The 20,076-nt window shown below is 27.0% G+C and overlaps 1 protein-coding gene across 6 annotated transcripts in view; it reads right to left on the reverse strand.

Annotated features, from left to right (window-relative positions):
• LOC107165219 (trafficking kinesin-binding protein milt) overlaps positions 1-19,186 on the reverse strand; it is a 35,203-nt gene extending 16,017 nt beyond the window's left edge. Inside the window, exons 1-5 of one of the 6 annotated variants that reach the window (XM_089225860.1) lie at positions 18,772-19,186; positions 12,632-12,768; positions 11,703-11,825; positions 11,167-11,271; positions 10,602-10,709 (exon numbers count right to left, since the gene is read on the reverse strand). In XM_089225860.1, coding sequence (XP_089081986.1) covers positions 10,602-10,709; positions 11,167-11,271; positions 11,703-11,805 — 316 coding nt within the window. In that variant the 5' untranslated portion in view covers positions 11,806-11,825; positions 12,632-12,768; positions 18,772-19,186. Of the gene's footprint in view, positions 1-1,191; positions 1,333-5,489; positions 5,849-6,226; positions 6,718-6,756; positions 6,971-10,601; positions 10,710-11,166; positions 11,272-11,702; positions 11,826-12,631; positions 12,769-18,771 lie in introns of those variants that run through there. The other 5 variants (XM_015513364.2, XM_015513361.2, XM_015513363.2 and 2 more) reach the window with 5 other exon arrangements.
• Positions 19,187-20,076: the final 890 nt, after the last annotated feature.

Raw genomic sequence — 20,076 nt, forward strand, 5'->3', positions numbered from 1 at the left:
TCAAAATATAGTAAAACGTTATTGTACTATATTATTGTTAAGTCGATGACGACGATGTCACAGTTTATATATAGGATGCATTAGCTGTCACAGATTTATAAAGATGAAAAAAATATAACAAACTTGGAAAAGGTGATTATACCTTCTATCACCTATAATATAGGTATGACATCGAAAAATAAAGATTTAATAAAAAAAATTTTGATTCAAACCATATTGATTCTTTCAGATGAAAAACAATTATTTTTTCAACATACCGCAAGAAAAGTTTTTAACAATATCCAGGACAAGGTTTTTAACGATCCGCATGATCGATAAATTTGTAATGGAATATATTATATATTAATGACAGTTCAAGTACAAGAATTTTTAGAATAAAAAAATTGTGGAAGAACCTATAGGCAAATTTTTTTCCTCCAATATATAATTTAAAAAAAAGTGTTTAATACCTTGAATAGTTAAAGTAGCATTATAAGGTACTCAATAAAATTAAAATATTATTTCAATTAAAAAAAAAATTAAGTATATAATTCATTAAGTATCCATAATAATATATTTATAACGGTTTGCAAAAAAAAAAAAAAACAATAGAGATTACTAGTTAAGATTATAATGAGTGATGATTGTTCATAATATAGGTTAACTTAATGGACGAATTTTTTTATGTATTAAAATAAAATTACTAAAACGTAGTACGCTTGACTACAAAAACAGGGTGAGTTTTTTATTTTGAATAGAAAACAGTGGACTATGGGGTAAATAAATTAGTTTGATAAAATAAATATTATTTAAAATTTTATAGTTATCAATAAGAAAAAAATAATAATTAAATGGTATAATAATTAAATTCAATAAAACTTGAAGACGAAAACATAAAATAGAAATCATTTCAGACGTCAGAGCTTTTCAAAATATGTTAAATATTTATAATTTCGACATATTATTATCATTAATTACATTTAAATGGCCACAGTTGATACTTGATTAACTGCGCATATTTTGAATAATATTAAAAACATACTATAGAGATATCTTTGAAGGTATTACGTTTTATGAGCACATACACAACTATTAAAACTTAAAACCGAATCGATTACGCAAAGTAATAACACTTAGAATAATATATTGTTAAGTACAAACATAAAAGTTTACTACAAAATATATACAATTTAGTTAAAAGGAATTGCTTACATTAGACGACGACAATCAAACATTTTAAAAAGTGTATAAAAAGAACGGAATAGAAAATAAATAAGTTATAACCACAACTAGGTACAATACGGAACTGATATGAAAAAAGAAACACGGTGAATGGGTGTGTAAGACTGAACGTTGTATCACACTGAATTCACCGAGTGTTGTTTGTGACACAGCACACAACAGCGCAACTCTTTGGGAAAACTGAAAAGCGCTGTAGTTGCGATGCGTCCGAACTATTTTCAATATCAAACAGTAATAAAATAATAAACGACGTTATTATTTTTTTTATGAATGCTATGTACTAATGGCTACAAACTACCAACCTTTTACAATATATATATATATACACATAAAAACATATTTAGACTAAAAACAAATTAATTAATTGTAATAATATAAAATAAATTTAAAAAATTTTTAGTAACATATAAATAATTCAGACTAATATGTAATGTATTATAGTTATAGTTTATGTAGAAGCGATACGTAATCTACTAATATAGGTAGTTCATGTTTCATAAATTAATTCTAACATAAACATCTTGTGATATTCACTAAACAGATATATTATAGCAGTCAATTGGAAAACATTAAAAATTAATAACATGACATAAAAAATATCAATATAAAACTTCGTGGCGGTGACACATTGATACCCGGAACGGTTTATTTAATGCGATTGATACGTCGGTGTATTCGAAACGACGAAAACAATATTATTGAATAAATGGTCATTGGAAAAGCTTAAATTATAATCTTTTTTTTTATTATTTATTTGTTATAAACGACTTTCGTTACATAGACGGTATATTGTATTCAATATCAATTGGGATATCGATTTAGGTATACAGGTAACTAGTAATGCTCTGTGAATATTCTAGTACCTAAACCTAGAACCTATCAACTCAAAACTTAAAGAACAATTTTTAACTTTAGTCAATACATTCTACTAGAAAAATCACCAGTTTTAAACATTGGGAAACTCCCAACAGTATCTAAAGAGGACGCTACTCTTGTGTTTGTTGTCTGGTTGTCTCCGATTTACGAATGTACAACATAATAGCAAATGATCGTTCACTAGTTTCAATATTATTTTTTTTTGTTTTGATACTAGAGTGAAACGACCTATAATCAAATTTTTAGGTAAGAACATTATCTGTGCTTAAGCGTCGGGAATTTTTCCAATATTTCAATTTTCAAGTAAGAAATGGGTATTGATATATCCACAAAATAAAACTGCTAATATAGGTATTATTTGAAAATTAAGATATCGAAAAAAAGCTGACGCTTATAAGCACATTAATGTTCTCTATGTCGTACGTGTGTAAGACGGACACAACAAATGCACGAGTAGCGTCCTCTTAACTATACTTAACCAATTTCCGATCAAGCAGTTCTTATAATTAGAATTCATACGTAAAAGTATATTAATATAACTGCAATGTCTAGGCATTAAGCACGATCTTGGGTTAAAATCCAACTCTAGGTATAAGCTCAACATTTTATTATCATGAGTCATTCTCATTATAATGAAGAGTATAGAATATCGGATATAGTATACTATTGGTTTGATATCACGAATTATCTACATGGGTTACTAAAGTACAGGGGGTAACAGCCCACTTAGTTCCACTTTTTATAAGCAGCACTTGCTAGATATTGATCTGCACGAAGTCAGTATAGAGTCAATTGTCCATTGTAATTTTTTTTTAAATATTTATTATAATATTTTATAAAATCAATAATTTAATTACTAAATATAACATTTATTTAGATTTCAATAAAAAAATTATGTTAACTTCAAAATCGAGTAAAGTAATTTAATTTATAGTCATGCTATAGGTATACTGCAAAGATCTATCAACTTAATATTTTAATCATTATGAATACGTTTTTATACAATACCATTGAGTGTTTTACATATTATTAATTATTAACTTTTAGAACCCTAATTAATTAATTAAAAATGGACTTAAATTTGTAATTAGCCATAATTACATAATTAAACGGAGAAATTATTGATGTAAGATCATGTTTTATATAATATTTTAATTTTACACCTTGCTATACTAAAATCATTACAACTGATTGAAAACGATAAAAATATTGTAGTTGTGAATCAAATTTGAGTGAAATTAAACATCTTAAGATCTTATACTTATATAGCCTGCAACCATGTACCTATTGTACCTAGAGGATGTAACAGGTCAATTTAACTAATGGATGTGGTATGCATCATGTGGTCAAATTAAATAATGATAAAATATACGTATTTATTATTGATTACCTATATTTTAATGATAATAAAATACTGATGAGCAAGAAATAAATTTGAATCTTAACAAACTTTGAAAATTGTTTAAAAATCTATGATATACCTAACTAAATTAAAAGTTTTTAACGTCAAAATTGTTTTTAAATACTTATATATAAAATAGCTATCTTAGATTATCAGTAAAAATTTAAATAATTTAATTTATATATATATATATAATATTTATAAAATATGAAAATTATATAGCGCAGAACTCTAAAAATCATTAAAAAAAAATTAAAAACTTAAAAATATTGAATAGAAAAAAAGTTATAGCATTAGTCAAATAGACCTGTTACAATCTGTAAAAATTATACACATATAGATACATAAAATGTCATTCACTAATACATATGTATAATAGACACATATAGACATATAGTAAATTTGAACTCGAGGTTGCATATTAGACGATAACAGAAACTTAACGAACTATAATATCGTAAATTTAAGCAACGAAATATTGGTGAAGTTATTGAAAATAACAGCACCTAAAAAAAAATTAACTGAAGTTAAACCGAACACAAATGTTTATTTATGTATCAAACGAATCAACTCAAAGTAAAAAAAAAAAAAAAGTTTAATATTTTAAACGATATACAACTAATACTCGTATTATGCTTAAGTATATTAACTTATAATAAAGAATTTCAAGTAAAAACAATTACATTATCAATTATTATAAATTGTAAAAAATTGTAAAAATACTTGGTGTATTCACACAACTAAATCAATACACCACCCCTTTATTTTTTACATGTTTTCTAATTAAATGACCTATATTAAAAAATAGCGTAACTACTAACTACTTCCTAAATATTCCCACGAGTTACGTTAACTAAGTAATAGCTCTCCGATGTAGTAAATAATAAATATAATTGTTATTATAATATTACATTGTAAACCTTTATAGTAGTATAAACTACTTTAATAATGTTTGAATTTTGAACAGAGATAACATTTAACAGGTATTCTCACATAATCACATAGTGATAGCTCATAAAAAATTTAAGTATGTGCCTAATTCACTAGATTTGATAATTAATGTATTAAATTGCAATCTAAAAAAACGAATGGAACATGAACTAATGGTTTCACATGTATATTTCATTCTTTCAAATAATTCGTATTCTAAATATTCGTACGCGTGTAAATCTGGGCCACTTTAACTGTTTCTAAAGAACAACCTTTTACAGTCGCGGAAACTTGCTAGCTAGGCTAAATTGACACATAACACGAAACAAATTACTGATGAGGTAAAACATCTACTAAATATAATTTATTATTTATTTAAAATATTCTTATATATGAGTATAATATATTATATTATATAGTATCAACAATATACATATATATATTATTCATAAATATTATTTTCGCCAGAATCGGTTGTTCAAAGGTGAAGGTTAAAATGTACTTTGTAATTTTACTATTGAATAAATTGAACAATATGAAAGTTTAAAGCTCGCATTTTATATTTTAGTCGTATATCTGTTTATAACTTTTACTAGTATTTTTATCAGATAAACAATTGTAGACAAATATAGTAAACATTATAATGATAAATTAAAGATAGGTATACTTAAATACAACTGTTTTTAGTCAGATTGTAGTTTAGAAAAAAAATTGTTTAAATTACAGAATTTTCAGAAGCTAAAAATGAACTTTGTTACGTGGGAAGTATAAAACTGCCGAAAAATACCGAAATCGTTGATCATCCTTGAGCGAATGGATGGAAAGTACTTGAAACAAGTTTGACATTGAAAATATTTATTATGATTCATGAGTTATGATGTTGTCCAGTTATTATGAAATCAAGACAGATCGATTGCATACATAGTAAATATCAACTAGATTATTATTGATAACATTTTTTTTTAAACTAGATATTTATTTTTATTTTTAATTGATTAGTTAAAATCCGCATAAAACGCTAAATAGTTGCACGAGAAGTTATGCCGTAGTTATTTATTACCTCTATTAAGCTCGGGCAATATCATTCGTACCCGTGGAGGTTTCTCCGAAGAAAATCTCGGGTCTACAGGTGTCTTTGCCGGCACCGTCGGCGACAGTAAATGGTACATGCACTTGGGCGATTCGCCTTGTGTTTCCAGCGTATTCGAGCTGACCACCAACGGGTTTTCGCATAAGTCTTCTCTACCGCCAGACTGGAATTCGACATCAGTCGGACCGACATTTTCAAAATCTGTCGGATGTCCATCATATTTACAGGTCGCTAACTGTATGCAGTTGACATCCTCATGGTCATCACGGTTACTCATTTCATTATAAGTTACGAATATTTATCACATTTCGTCACAATAATTAATAGTCCTAAATTAAAATACGTTTTTTAAAAATGCATGACACACGCAACCGAGTACAGAACAGCGAAAATCAATTTCAATTCTAAATTTAAAATATTACATGTACACCTATATTATGGTAGTTATAAATGCCGAATGTTACATTATTAAGTGAATAATTCGTATCTATGAAAAATGTCTGATAACTGTTACAGGCTAAAAGCAAAGTCTAAATTACCTATAATTGAACATTGTCGAAAATTTCTATTTAAAACCTTATACCGCTTTATATTTACTGACTGACATTTTCTCAAAAACATTCTTTGTAAATAATAATTATCAGATAATTACACTTCATTCATGTAAGACTATTAGAACAGATTCAAATGCTTAGTTTTCTACTCACGTGTTACAAAATTACTACGCATGACTAACTGATTCGTTTACGCTCGTACTTCATTCAATATGTATTCATCATTTATAAATGTATAATTAACACATGGGACAGATCGTCATTGTCGTCTTGCTATTAAATAAAGACAAACACGCCACAAGACTACGCAACTCTAAATTCTAATGCATGACTAAGAACGATCACATACATGTTTTGTTGTTTTAAAATGTTTGTAGGTCAAAAATAACGACATAATCGATCGAATGATTGTGGTGTTTTTTTTTCGTAAAATATCTACTACAATTTTTTTAACCGAAAATCATAATTGATGTCTAGGATTTAATATTATTAAATGTTTCTGACATTTGGACAGTGTACGGATTATAATTTAATAAGTTTTGTTCGTAATTCAAAGATGGTTTTGTGCTCGGGTACGTGTACATTTATCAACACCATTTATCAAAAACTATAAAATTAGCAATAAGTATAACTAATATACAGTTAAAACTTTAATTTAAAAAATACATGTAAAATAAGTATACCTATATTAATTGAAATTTCAAAGAAAAAAATACTACTATCACAAAACTTTAATAACCGACACAAAATAGTTTTTAATTGGTATAACTTGTTGAAACTAATGACAAATTTAAAAAAAAAAACACCTCAAAATTGAAAAATTTTACACCGGAAATAGGAACGCACACCGATAATATTATATCACACGATTACACGAAGCGATATAACGCGGTCGACTAAGGAGGCGCCGTAGAAAATTGCAGTGGCAGTGTGCCACAGGCCACAGCCGAACAGACCATCACGAAGAGTAAAGCCCAGCCCATAATTTAGCAGTGATGCTGATGGCACGGTAATTATTGTACGATCACCAATAATAAGTTCAGTAATAACCTAACGGGTGTCGTGTTTAACAACCAACCTACAAATAAACCAAGTATTCTATAGTAGTCTGTGGAATAAATTTAAGTTATCGGTTAACGATGAAAAACCCATGTCCTAATGTCCGATACCAAGGGTAGGGAACCTTTTTCGGCTTAATCATTATTTTCAGAGCCATAATGGTTAAGATAAAAAAAACATATTGTACAAAAAACGACTGATATATTTTACTAAGCAATTTCATTCGGAACTAATAGGCGTTTAAAACGCCCAAAATTTAAAATAAATTCACTAATTCATTAATTCATAACGCATTATTATATTACATTTACAATTATTGCTTGTGTAGATATAATAATAAATTATTTAATTAGACACAATAATGCAAATAAAAAAATGTACCTGGTTAATTAGTGTAATTTTTGACACTGACTTTCTACGAACAGTTTATTCAAATTGGAGAGTTTTCAACTACAAACAAGTATCGAGGCTGATAAAATTTAGTAAAATTCTTAATTTTCTTTTAATAAAGTTCTTAGGTAATCGAAAATGTTTGAAAATAAAAATAAATTATAGCGTAATATAAAAAAAATTATCCTATTGAAATTTTTATTTTTATTTTACGGGTCTAGTATTGATACATTTTCCAAAGAATCACAGATTAAATGGTAAGAAGCTGCAAGATCCCGACCCCTGTCCTAGTGTCATATACCAGTAACAAATTTTTAACAACTGTCGCAGGGTTACAAATACGAAACATTATAATCATTGCAATGCATATTATTATTTATTATGTATAATGCCTTTCTATCAACACCATTAATTTATACAATAATTCACAATATATGAAATTTTCAAATAATTGATTGAACAGATTGAGATCCCACTCAATGTGGATAAGTGAACAATCTTTAAATCGCATTGTATTATTCCAATCCCGTTTTATCTGCCAACCATTAGGTCATTTATTGTCATAATACGTTTTTGACCGTAAACACGCAATACTCAAAACTGGTATTATATTTTGCCCGCTTTTAACAATCTTCAAGTTATGTTACTAGACTACGGGTTATCTAACCAAGATTAGCCTATTAAATAATGCAGATAATAAAAATCTATAAGAAAAAAATTTAAATTGTTAGTAAACGAAAAGAGATATAATTTTTTTTTAGGAAAAAAACAAAAGTTATTATTTTTAATTTATACATAAACAGGTACCTATTAAAAATATAAAATAGGGACAACAACAACATTTAAACAAATGAATAGGTAACCTTTAAATTACTTATAAATTAGGTAAAATAATATACAGGTGTCCCGCGTGGATTTACCCATTGCGATATCTCACGAAATAATGGAGATATCAAAATTCTGGTTTTATAATAAGATTCACCGGGTTCAGAACAACAACCTATAAAATACCTATGGAAGGCAGAAAACTGGATCGTCAACAAGTCTTGAAATTTATTTGTCTTCATATAACTATTATGAAAATATAGAGATTTGAAAAAAATAGTTTTTATTGGACCTCTTTAATTTAATATTTTTATCATCCAGACTCCATTAGAAATTACTTGCATATAGTCATATAGACTACATAATAAGTATGTACTAGGTAACTACTACCTACAAGTACAATTCAAAACAAACATTTAAATGAATAAGATATTGGTATTTGGTATACCCATTGACTAATGGGTATATCCAATGCGCATAAAAATACATACTATAATAAAAAAATATATTGACATTTAAGCCGACAAGTAATTATATTAATAGACAATAAATAAATTAGCATTCATTTTTACCATAGACAGACCGACTATAAACACATAGTACGAGTATATGCAATAATTTGTACATTTTTAGCATCAAATTACATTAACCTGTTTCATAGGAAGTGAAAGAGGATCATTGTTTGGGGTAACACACGAGAGAAAGAAATTCGATTCACAAATTTGAACCAATCACTTATACAGCTTCGTTCATGATAAATAGTAAATACATATATAATATAATAAAGCACAGCAGTGCTGAATTCATGCTTGTCACCTAAGTGTTTGATAAAACAATTCATTTTTTTTCATTATTATAAAATTAAAGTTATCATAATATGTATCAATGGTTTCATTTTACTTGTGTAAAAAAGGTGATGATTATTGTTGTTCTTCCAAACATATAAATTATATGACATGAATAACACATAAAATAATCACTATTTCAAAAAAAAATATATATTATTTATTTATGGCTATTCTGTCGCTATTAAGTTATGACCAACAATGCACCAAAAACATGTTAAGTATTAGAAATATACCATGATAATAATTATGATAGTTGAAACCAAAATATTATGGTAAATTAATTAATGGTTACAAAAATGAGATAATTTTAAATTTTTTTATAAATATATCAGTGAATATTTTATATCAAATTTATCATTCATAAAATATGTTGTTACAACAAAGCACGTTTAATCAAGTGTTGTAGCTAAACATTTGATGAGGATGGGGGAGGGGCAACGAAGTTAATTTTTAATTTTTATCTTAATTTAAAATTTTGTTTAACACAACATTATACTTGTTAATTTTTTATATTGGGTGAAGACATTTCCCCTCCATCCCTATACCACCTATTGGCTATGCTTTTGTGTTTAATATACTAATAACTAACATGAATATAATAATCTTTTTCCTAATTTATTGATCAAATATAATTTTTTTTCATACAATTTTTTAATTAATTATAATTAAAGTGTGAAACCAAGAACGATAGGTTAGACAACAGCACTCGAGGCTACCTGACAATCACTGAACAGCTTTTTTATATTATTATAAATGTACATGGTACAAATAGACAAAATAAGAATACTGTAGATTATTAATAAATGTACTCGTAACAGACATAACGTGGCCTATTCATGAGATACACCAATAAAGGATTTATAACTACTTAAAAATAAATGATTATAGACTTACAATTTACACTTATATCAAAAAATTAAATTATAAATCACTAACCCTTAAAGTATGTGTACTAAGTCAAAAATTTATTTTAATTTCATTAAGTTTTATATGAGTAAAATTATATTTAAGACGTTAAGATCAAAACTTTTAAAACTGGCAATTGTTAGTTCCCTAACATAATATAATAAAAATACAATATTCAGTATACCACATGATTGAAGTAATTAAAAAGTAAATTATTTATTAATCTTAATACAATATAAAACGCTAATTAGTAGTTTATCTTTTAGTTTCAATGAATAAATCTATTGCATATTGCTCAATAAATTTAATATGCCAACATAAGTAATGGAATGTTATTAAAATCATTACACGTATTGTACATATAATGTACATGTATTGTATAATGTAAATGTTGTTAACTACTATTTCAATTTTGAATGTCACAATAATTAGTAACAATAACATTCATTAATCTATCTTTTCAATTTTGATTGAGACATTTTTTAATTTTAAATACTTACGAAAATAGTTTAATGTTTCACGTATATATTCTTTTGAAAGACTTGCTGTATCAACTTCGTCTTCATTTGATGCTGGACTTGGAATATACCAATCTTTATTTTCATAACCTAAAATTATTCATTAAAATAAATTAGCATATTAAATAGAAGCATAAGAACTAATTAGGTAACTTAAAAAAAAAAATAAAACATACATTTATTTATTAATAATTATATAGACACCTCAATAAATATATATATTTTTTTTAATTAAAATAATTGTATAGGAATTAAATTTAAATATTAAAAATCAATATTTAAATTAAGCTACACTACTAGGCTAAGTAATTTTTTTGTTAAAAACTTAGATTTTTTCAATCTATTTAATTTAATTCTCTAAATTAATGACTAACAAAAAAAAATTTAATTTTCTTATTAGTTCTTATCATTTTTTAATTGTATAGCCAGTGTTTTTCGACACCTTTATCAAATTTCAATATTCACTTGTGAATGCACATGTGCGTCAATGGAAAAAAATAAGGATTAATGCTAACGTGTAAAAAGAATCAAATGATTTAATTATTACCAGTAAATTGGGTTAAAGTGTCAGCTCTCAATTTGTACTGTGGTATGGTTTCTTCCAGCAAACTGATTAACTCAACTTCTGGAAGTTCATCATTACTGCATATTTCTAAAAACAAATTGGTCATTATAAGGTATATTTAGTTACATTTATTTTCTATAGTATATGAAACAAAAAGATTTTGAGTATAATATATATTTTTAAATGTTTAGTAGACCTGTTCATTTTAGTAACATTTTTAGCAATTAAATAGTTTGCTAACTCAAACCAAATAATTAATTGGAAATAGTATTCAAAACAATAAGCAGTAACTAAATCATTCAAAATTATGAGCCCAGCTAGTAGACACTAATTTGATGTTTGTCCAAACTTTGTGACGTTTGTCTGCTACCTAGTACAAATTACACTTTCATAAATTATTGATCAATGTAAAATTATAAGATTAGGCAAGTGTTTCCAGAATAAAAGCTGTTAATATAAATCAAAAAAATCAAAACAATTTAATCACAGAACACTTGATTTTTACTGAACAGACCTACCTGATTGCCAAGTATTTAAAATGTCTCGTTGTCTTTGATCAAATCGGTTTCCTTTGTTTTTAAATTTTGGTCGACATACACGATCTTCAGGACAAGGAAACATTGCCTCAAATAATTAAAAACCTACCAAATCCTTTTAAATTAATATTTTTTAAGAATATCAATACTAAAATAATCCCAAGTCTAAATATTGTAAGCATATTTTTTCACCAAAATCTAACATAATTAGTGTACAACATTTAAAAAACATAAAATTTAAATAGGTTTATGCACACCTTGATTACGACCACACAGTCTGGTAAAACATAAAGGAAGCATGATGAGTTTTAAAAATTACAAATAATTTCTGAAATAAACAGTCAATATGAAAGAACAAATATACTTAACTACCATTTCATATGGCTGTGTTAGAGGAAATACGGTTATGAAGTAAATGAAGTGGAAATTTTTGATCAGAATTAGTTCCAGTTACAAAATGCAGTTTTCTTTTGTGCGCTAGTGCCGCTAGTTCTCAGTAAATTGCTTAACATTAGTGTTATTTTCATTTTTTTTTTTTATTTCTCAACTATCGTGTAGGGAGTTTATACTATATTAAACATTTATTACATACTTAAATCATCAGATAAAAAAATTAAAATTAAAGTAGTCAATTAAATTTTATTGAACATGTAAATGAAAATGCTTAGACACCATCAATCGCTGACAGACTGTGACGTCGTTGCTTAAAAATACCGGCACAAAATGCACTAGATATTTGGCACCTGTAAATGTTGGGTGAGATCCAAACCAGATGGCAACAGAAACAAAATGATTTGTGATAGGATACTTGAATATAACAACGTAATGATTACTATCTATAAGTAACAACTCTTATGTCTATACCCATATACACCCTTAAAAGTAAATCTTATTAAATTAATATGTATTACCAGTTAAAGTATAAACGCTACAGGTTTTTTTTGAGACTTGTCTACTCAAATGAGATGACTCACGAAGCAGCTTTTTCACCCCGGACGCCTCCAGCTTGATTAAAATATAATTCAGTTGGCCTCAATTTTGTTAATAACTGAAATAAAAATTAACAGTTAATAACGTTAGAGTGATACAGTTAATAAAAATAACACATTTATAACATGCTAAGGATATCGAAGCCAGTTTTTAAAATTCCATACAATTTGACAATTATAATTATATTTCTGATTATATTTTTTGTTAATAGTTATTTCCATGGACCATAGTTATAATATATTTTCAATTATCCATGATTCTATATCTGCGTATATACAGGGAAAGAGAACTATTATATTAACAAAAAATGACTTCACAGGAAAAACCATGGAAAAACTGTCACGACTCATTGATATGTTGGATTTTGATTTTATTTTTATTATTTAAAAGATGAGAACTTTTGACAGGTAGGATCAAAATCTAAATTTTTATTTTACTTTAAATATTGCTAGAAAAATGTGTTTGAAAAAAAAATATTGTGCTTTATTTAAATGTATACATATTTACAATTTTTACTTCTATGATAATAATTTTGAAAATCAGACTTTGATCTGACCTGAAAAATATTCTTATGTATTTTCTGTAATAGGTAGGTTCTGTTAAAACACTTAACACTCTTAGAAAATCTTGCATATAATATAATTTATCAGTTAAAATAAAGAAATAATATCACTACTTAGTTACATTGTTATAATTAGAAACTTGAATAAGTACCTACTACTTATAATTTATAACAAATTATCCCATAGTGTCCTATAACCTAAATTACAATCATTATTCAAAATAATATTTTTTGACATCAAACAAGCACAAAGACTAAAAAACAAATTATTATTTATACCTAATAATTATTTTAATTTCCACAACATGCAACATACATGTATTATGTAGGGATCTATCATAAAAATGTAAAAATTCAACACTTAACATTAAAATCATATAAATTAGAAGATAAATTAATAGAACGGTTTATAAAATTAGCTAAATACTAAAACCACCTAAAGTACCTTGAATTATGGTTTAATAGTATTATTCAACTAGAATGTTATAAACTTATGAAGTTGTGACATTTAAATTTTTTAGAATTATATTTAATATACTAAGGTTGAGAACAATAAAATCCCCCTCTCACATCTCACATTAATCATCAGTTATTTAGCTAGGGAACAAAAAAAAAAAAAAAATAATTTCCTTAATGACATACTCAATTAACGATCGATCACAAATAAATGAATAAAATAAAGGTACTTGTGCGTTATCGCGACTACCTCATATTATGGGTTATTGTAAGGCCGTTTTATATGCGATTCTATTTTTTCCAGTGTCGTTACAATCGCACTTATCGCAATTTTTATAGACTAGCTGGGTAACTTTAAGGACATTTAGTTAAAACCACGCTGTCACGCTGGTAGTAGTAATAACTTGTTGTACATTTCCATTATTTGGCAATGGATCTGTGGAACTTACCAACTACGGAAAAAGATGCTGTAGCTTTTTTCAAGAAAAAGGCATTTTACCACATCAACAAATCTGTTTGAACGGTCACAAAGCGAAACTCTATTTTGGAAGTGCAATGTGAAAAGTTGTCAGCAAAAAGTTAACATGCGTGCTGCCAATTGGTTTGTGAATGCATATCATTTTTGCAAGCTTTACGTTTCATGTTTTGTTGGGCAGAGGAAATGACTTCAGTGAAATTTTGTGAAAAACACTTACAACTTAGCAATAACACGGTAAATGATTGGAATAATTATATTATATTATATAAATTACATTTTTTATTACTAATAATTTAAAATTGTACTCAAGCAATTAGTAGAAAATATCATTAATTTAAAAAATATAAGAGTATATACTAATAATTATAAAGATCTTATAATCTCACCTCCTTTTGTTTTTAATATAGAACATTAACCACACCTGTTATCACTTAAAACTCAGAAGTAACCTTCTTAATGTACTCGTAAACGATTCCATTAATGTACCTAAGCTTCTTTTAGGGGTGAATTTTAAAGTTCAGAATTAGAGTCAATGCTATTTTCTATTTACTATGTCCCTCTACATAACATACATTATGGCTGAAACTACTCTATCCACCAAATGATGCGACTAGCAAACAAGCACATCTCTAGTAAAGCCTTTATATGTGTAATAATAATTAATTATAATATCTAATATATATCTGTTATGTTGTTCCAATATCTTTTCTAAACCGTACCTTGGGAATTAGTACATTTAATATAAAATAAAATAAAAAATACATACAGAGATAATTTAGTAAAATATGAAGTATTTATTTTGGCTGGACTGGGATCTGATTATTTAATAAATTGCCAAACAATATAATAACTTCTAAATTAGTTTTCATTTTTAAATACATATATAAAGATAGACATACGAAAAATAAAAATTGATGCATTTTAACAAATTAAATATTGACCATTTGACCAAGACCTAAAATGTTGTTAGAATAAAGGTAGTGGAGATAGTTTTTATTTAACCTTGAAAATATCAAATTAGTAGCCAAGTTTATTTGAGTTATTTATTACTAGAAGTTTAAAAAAAAATTATTCAACATTTTCTAAGTACAAAAATTACCCACATGTTTTATGAAATAATTAATATAGAATAATATACCTATTACAAAGTAATTCTTTACGATGTAGTCAAACAGATGGCTGGCCATGATCCAGTCCATTTTCTGTTTGAATATGCCTTTTTTTTTGGAAAAGTACTTAGCTTGATGATTCTCATAAGTTTCAATAATTATATAATCAAACAATAAATAGGTAATGTAGAGTAAAAATAATACCTAAATACAAAAAATTAATAAGTTAGTTATTTAAATTACGAACTAGCCTGATGGAATAAATTAAGGATGCATAAAATAACAGAGTGGAAATTGCAGGAAAGAATAAATTGAGGGTTGGCTGGTATACTTAAAGAATTTATTTAAGTAAAAAGACCTCTGAGTTGGGAGAGAATATATGAGCAATTAAAAAGGATATGCATGATGACGCAAATGGCAGGAGAGATATGGGAAGTGCAGAGGGAGGAATCATTCATCCAGAGTTTGAACAAGTGTGAGGGAAGGAAAGTATGTCTAAAATTAAGGTTTGAAAAAGAGGATATATTTTTGAGTGATAGTTTAGAATTGTGAAACTATGGGAAAGGAGAAATGGATGATATAATCTCTGTATGCTATGTAGAAAATGGGAGGAAGCCTTTTAGCTGTTGGGAAAGCTAAGCCATAATTTATCAACATTATTTTTAATATTAGACAAAAGTCAGACCCGGATATTTTTTTAGTAGAGGGACAACATAATTTGGATGTCGCTTTTGCCAGTGATCCCTGTATGGCCAGAGACCCAGAGAATTGCATATTAAAATGTTGTTCGATAAGTAGGGATCTTATTTTAATTATGAGATGTGAGTTAGTAGGAGGAATGTGTTTTAAATTCAAAGATTATATTACCTATACCTATAACCAATAAGTATGCATATAGTCATTATTATTTTATGGCCCTAACAATAAACCTAGGTACCAATAACCATTCATAAACACTTTTTTTATATACTTAATAATTAGCTTTGATTTAATTTAATATTCAACACTTATTTTTAAGAACAAACATTTAAATTCACAAATAGATATAATATAATACCATACAGTAGTAGGTACATACCTAAATGATAATGGGATTCATAAATTTATTTAAACCTTGAAATTTTGAAAACAACATTCATGGAATTTACTCAGAAAAGTTTAGAACAATAGAGCATACATATATTAGAGGTACATCAATCAAGTTATTGATACCTAGTGTTTTATTAGTTTGTAGCCTATGAAACATAGACAATTTAGGTACTAAAATACTATATTATAATATATGAACTAGTTATATAAGTTCAACTGTTAAATAAAAATCTGTTTGGGATATTTACTATTGAAATTTAAATAATGAAAAAATTATAATGTAATATATATACTTAACCAAACAAACAAAGAAGCCATAGTTTGGAATACCTATGTATGTGTTAATTAAATTAAATTTTGTCTATATTATGTAGATCATACATAGGAATAACCAATTAATAATTTAAATATTTCTTGGCACATTTGTTTTTATTTTAATTATAAACTAGAATCAGGATATTTGATTTTCACTATTTTCATTACTGAGTATAATATGCAGTATAATAAGAGTAAAAAATCTTGATGATTTGCTCAACAAAAAAGTAACATGAAAAGTTTTTTTGAAGAATTAATTATTGCATTTATTTATTTGGGAATAATAAGGCTTATTATATAAAGCAGGGTGGTCCAACCTTTTGTAATCTTGAGGCAAATTTAATGTTAAGAGATTTCCAAAAAAATAAAAATAAATTTTATTTTATAAAAAACATATAATAATACAATATAATACACAAGTTATCATTTAATAGAATACGCAGAGATTAGTACTGTTACTTCCATCAATTATCTTCCAACTAAATTCATATTTTTTTTTTAATTAATGACATTTATAACACTAAAATTATTAAATATACAGTGTGTTCACGCTAAGTGATACCACTAAATATTTCAGTTCAATTACCTTGTAATGAAATGGGTTTTCGCTGAATTGCAAATTGTACCTAAGTCTTAAATACACATTTTTAAATAAATTTCAAATTTTTTACTCTTTCAATACACGCATGGGCGATACAACTTGTTTTTTTTAAATGGTAACACCAACTTTTTTTTACATATTCGGATAAAGTATTTATTTTTTTCTAATTTCAAAATTGGCATATTATGTAATTTAATGATGAAATTTAAACTAAATTCAACTTATTGTTACATATTAATATCTAATATAGTTAAACAGCTATTTGCACATCATAGATGCCAATTTCGAAATTAGAAAACAATTTTTTATACCTACAAAAATTGTTTAGAAAAAAATGATACCTATATATCAGAGAAAAAAATTGGTACTTATTACCATCTAAAAAAAGTAAGTGGTATCACGCATGTACGTATTGAAAGTGACAAAAATTTGAAATTTATCTAAAAATGTGTATTTAAGTACATGCCATTCAGTAAAAACTCCATTATAATATAAGCTTGAATATAAGTTAATCAAACTGAAATATTTAGTGGTACCTCTTAGCATGAACATACTGTATATTTATATATATATATGTATATGACTTCTAAGGAGAGCAAAGAAAAAATGGCTCAAAGAGCCACGATAATTCACCTTGATATAGAGGACACAAAGTAAGTAATACAATTTATGTTCAGTTTTCAATTAATAACAGAAGTCTTTAATTTTTAATTTTCCTGTAAACCAACTTCAACCACTACTTTTTAAATGATACTATATATTTTTTAATTTAAAAAAATGTTGAATACAATGTCATTGATGATTGTTAATTCTTTACAAAATTACTAAATAATCTGATATTAAATAAAAAGGAAAAGACAGTATGATATTATCCTTGGATATACAAATAAAATTGTTATATAAACCTTAAATTAATCAATATTTACATCATTTTTTAACTGCATGTCATTCAATTGTTTATCATAGTTACAGCAGTACAGCAAAAATCATTTTCATCAAACATATATATTATTAATGTACTTTTACAAAAATATATTATATAATCATTATATTATTACCTACTTATGATTATAATTATTCTAAGTTTGTGTCGTATAACTGTTTATCAACATACACAATAATTATAATAAGATTAAATATGTATTACCTATATCATAATTATTTTGATTAATTTAACACTTAAGCACCAGTCAGGCATATTAGTGTTCATCAAGTATTTATAGATGCCACAGCAGTTTTAAACAGTCGATATAATCTGAACAAGCATTTATTTAACAAACAATAGTATAACTCAATAATCAAATAGGAAGAAAAATCATTCAAGCTTAAATTAGAGGAGAAATTTGTTTCTTGTTTGTTTTGCCACCCTTTTGATAACCTCCCTATGGCTCGTGACTCGTTGGTGTAATTTTTCAACTATTCAATCTTTGTTTTATTAAACAATTACTCACGTGAACGGTTGTGTTCCTTATACACAATGACAAAGAACTCAACTGGTAACCGAGGGCCCCGAAGGCGGACTATTTTCCATGGCTTATATTATGAAACGAAATCACAACGATGAGACGATAGATTAACGTTCGCGAACTAACAAAATTACGGATGATATCAATAGTAACTGATTTTAATTAGAAGGCGAACGATTGTCGAAGGCTAAACGTTAATGAATCATTTCCCGAGAACCGATGGTCGATGCTGTTGGTGACTCTCCAACTCAAGGGGGGCCGACCCGACCACAGACAACAGATCAGTAATCAGTATATTAACAGGCGGTCGGACGATGGAAGAGAGGTGCAAAAGTGCGAAAATAACAAACGACAGAACGAAAACAAAATAAACAGAACATCGTACTGCCGTCTGCCGTACTGATCACGGGAGGTTTGCAGCTGTTTCAAAGGTTGGGCTACTGCTATCAAACACTGATAACGGTTATTTTACAGTGTCGCCGACAAAGAAAGAAAAACATTATCCGCTAAATATTTTATGTTCGAAATATTTTCATCTATTCTGTGATATTGTTATAACTTACTGACAACCTTTAATCAGTTTAATCATTATGAATTACGAATTTACGAATTTACGATCATTGATCAATATGATCTATTTTTTTATAAGCCCTAAGGTTAAGCCCCTCATTCACGATCTGTCTATTCTGTCTTGAACTAGTTGAACTCTCAACTCTTAAGTTCTTGACTCTTGAATGACAAATTGACAATCAACGCAATTGCCACTTGTCAGATGTTAGTCAAGAGTTAAGACCGATCATGAATTTGCATTATTGATCGGAGTCATGACTTACAATCCATTTTTGTGACTGATGAAATTTTGAGAAAGACATTCACGTCGATTGTCATTCAAGTCCCGTTTATGAGGTGAGGTGCTTTAAAATTATAACGGGACAATATAGAAGTAAGCAGGCGCGGATTCAGGGGGGGCTAAGGGTGCTCGGGCACCCCCTGTCATCTAGCCACCAACAAAATAAATGTATGTTATAAATTAAATTATTTGTTATTTTTAAAAATAAAAATAAAATTAATATTAATATCAGTGCTTTTCGTTGTCACCGTCACATGCGACAACAATAAATATTATTTCGAAGTATACTCGCTTTGTAACGACACGCGTCGACGGCGGAAAGCACCGATAACAATATTATTTTGGAAAAAAAGCGGGTAAGTCGTGTATGTCGCTCTGCTGTACAGTAGGTTACAAGTGGGTTACTGTAATGGATGGAATTAAATTTGAATCCAATGATA

Source organism: Diuraphis noxia, unplaced genomic scaffold, assembly GCF_037042655.1.
Source record: "Diuraphis noxia isolate RWA-SAM2 unplaced genomic scaffold, SU_Dnox_SAM2 contig0004, whole genome shotgun sequence".
Classification (NCBI taxonomy): domain Eukaryota; kingdom Metazoa; phylum Arthropoda; class Insecta; order Hemiptera; family Aphididae; genus Diuraphis; species Diuraphis noxia.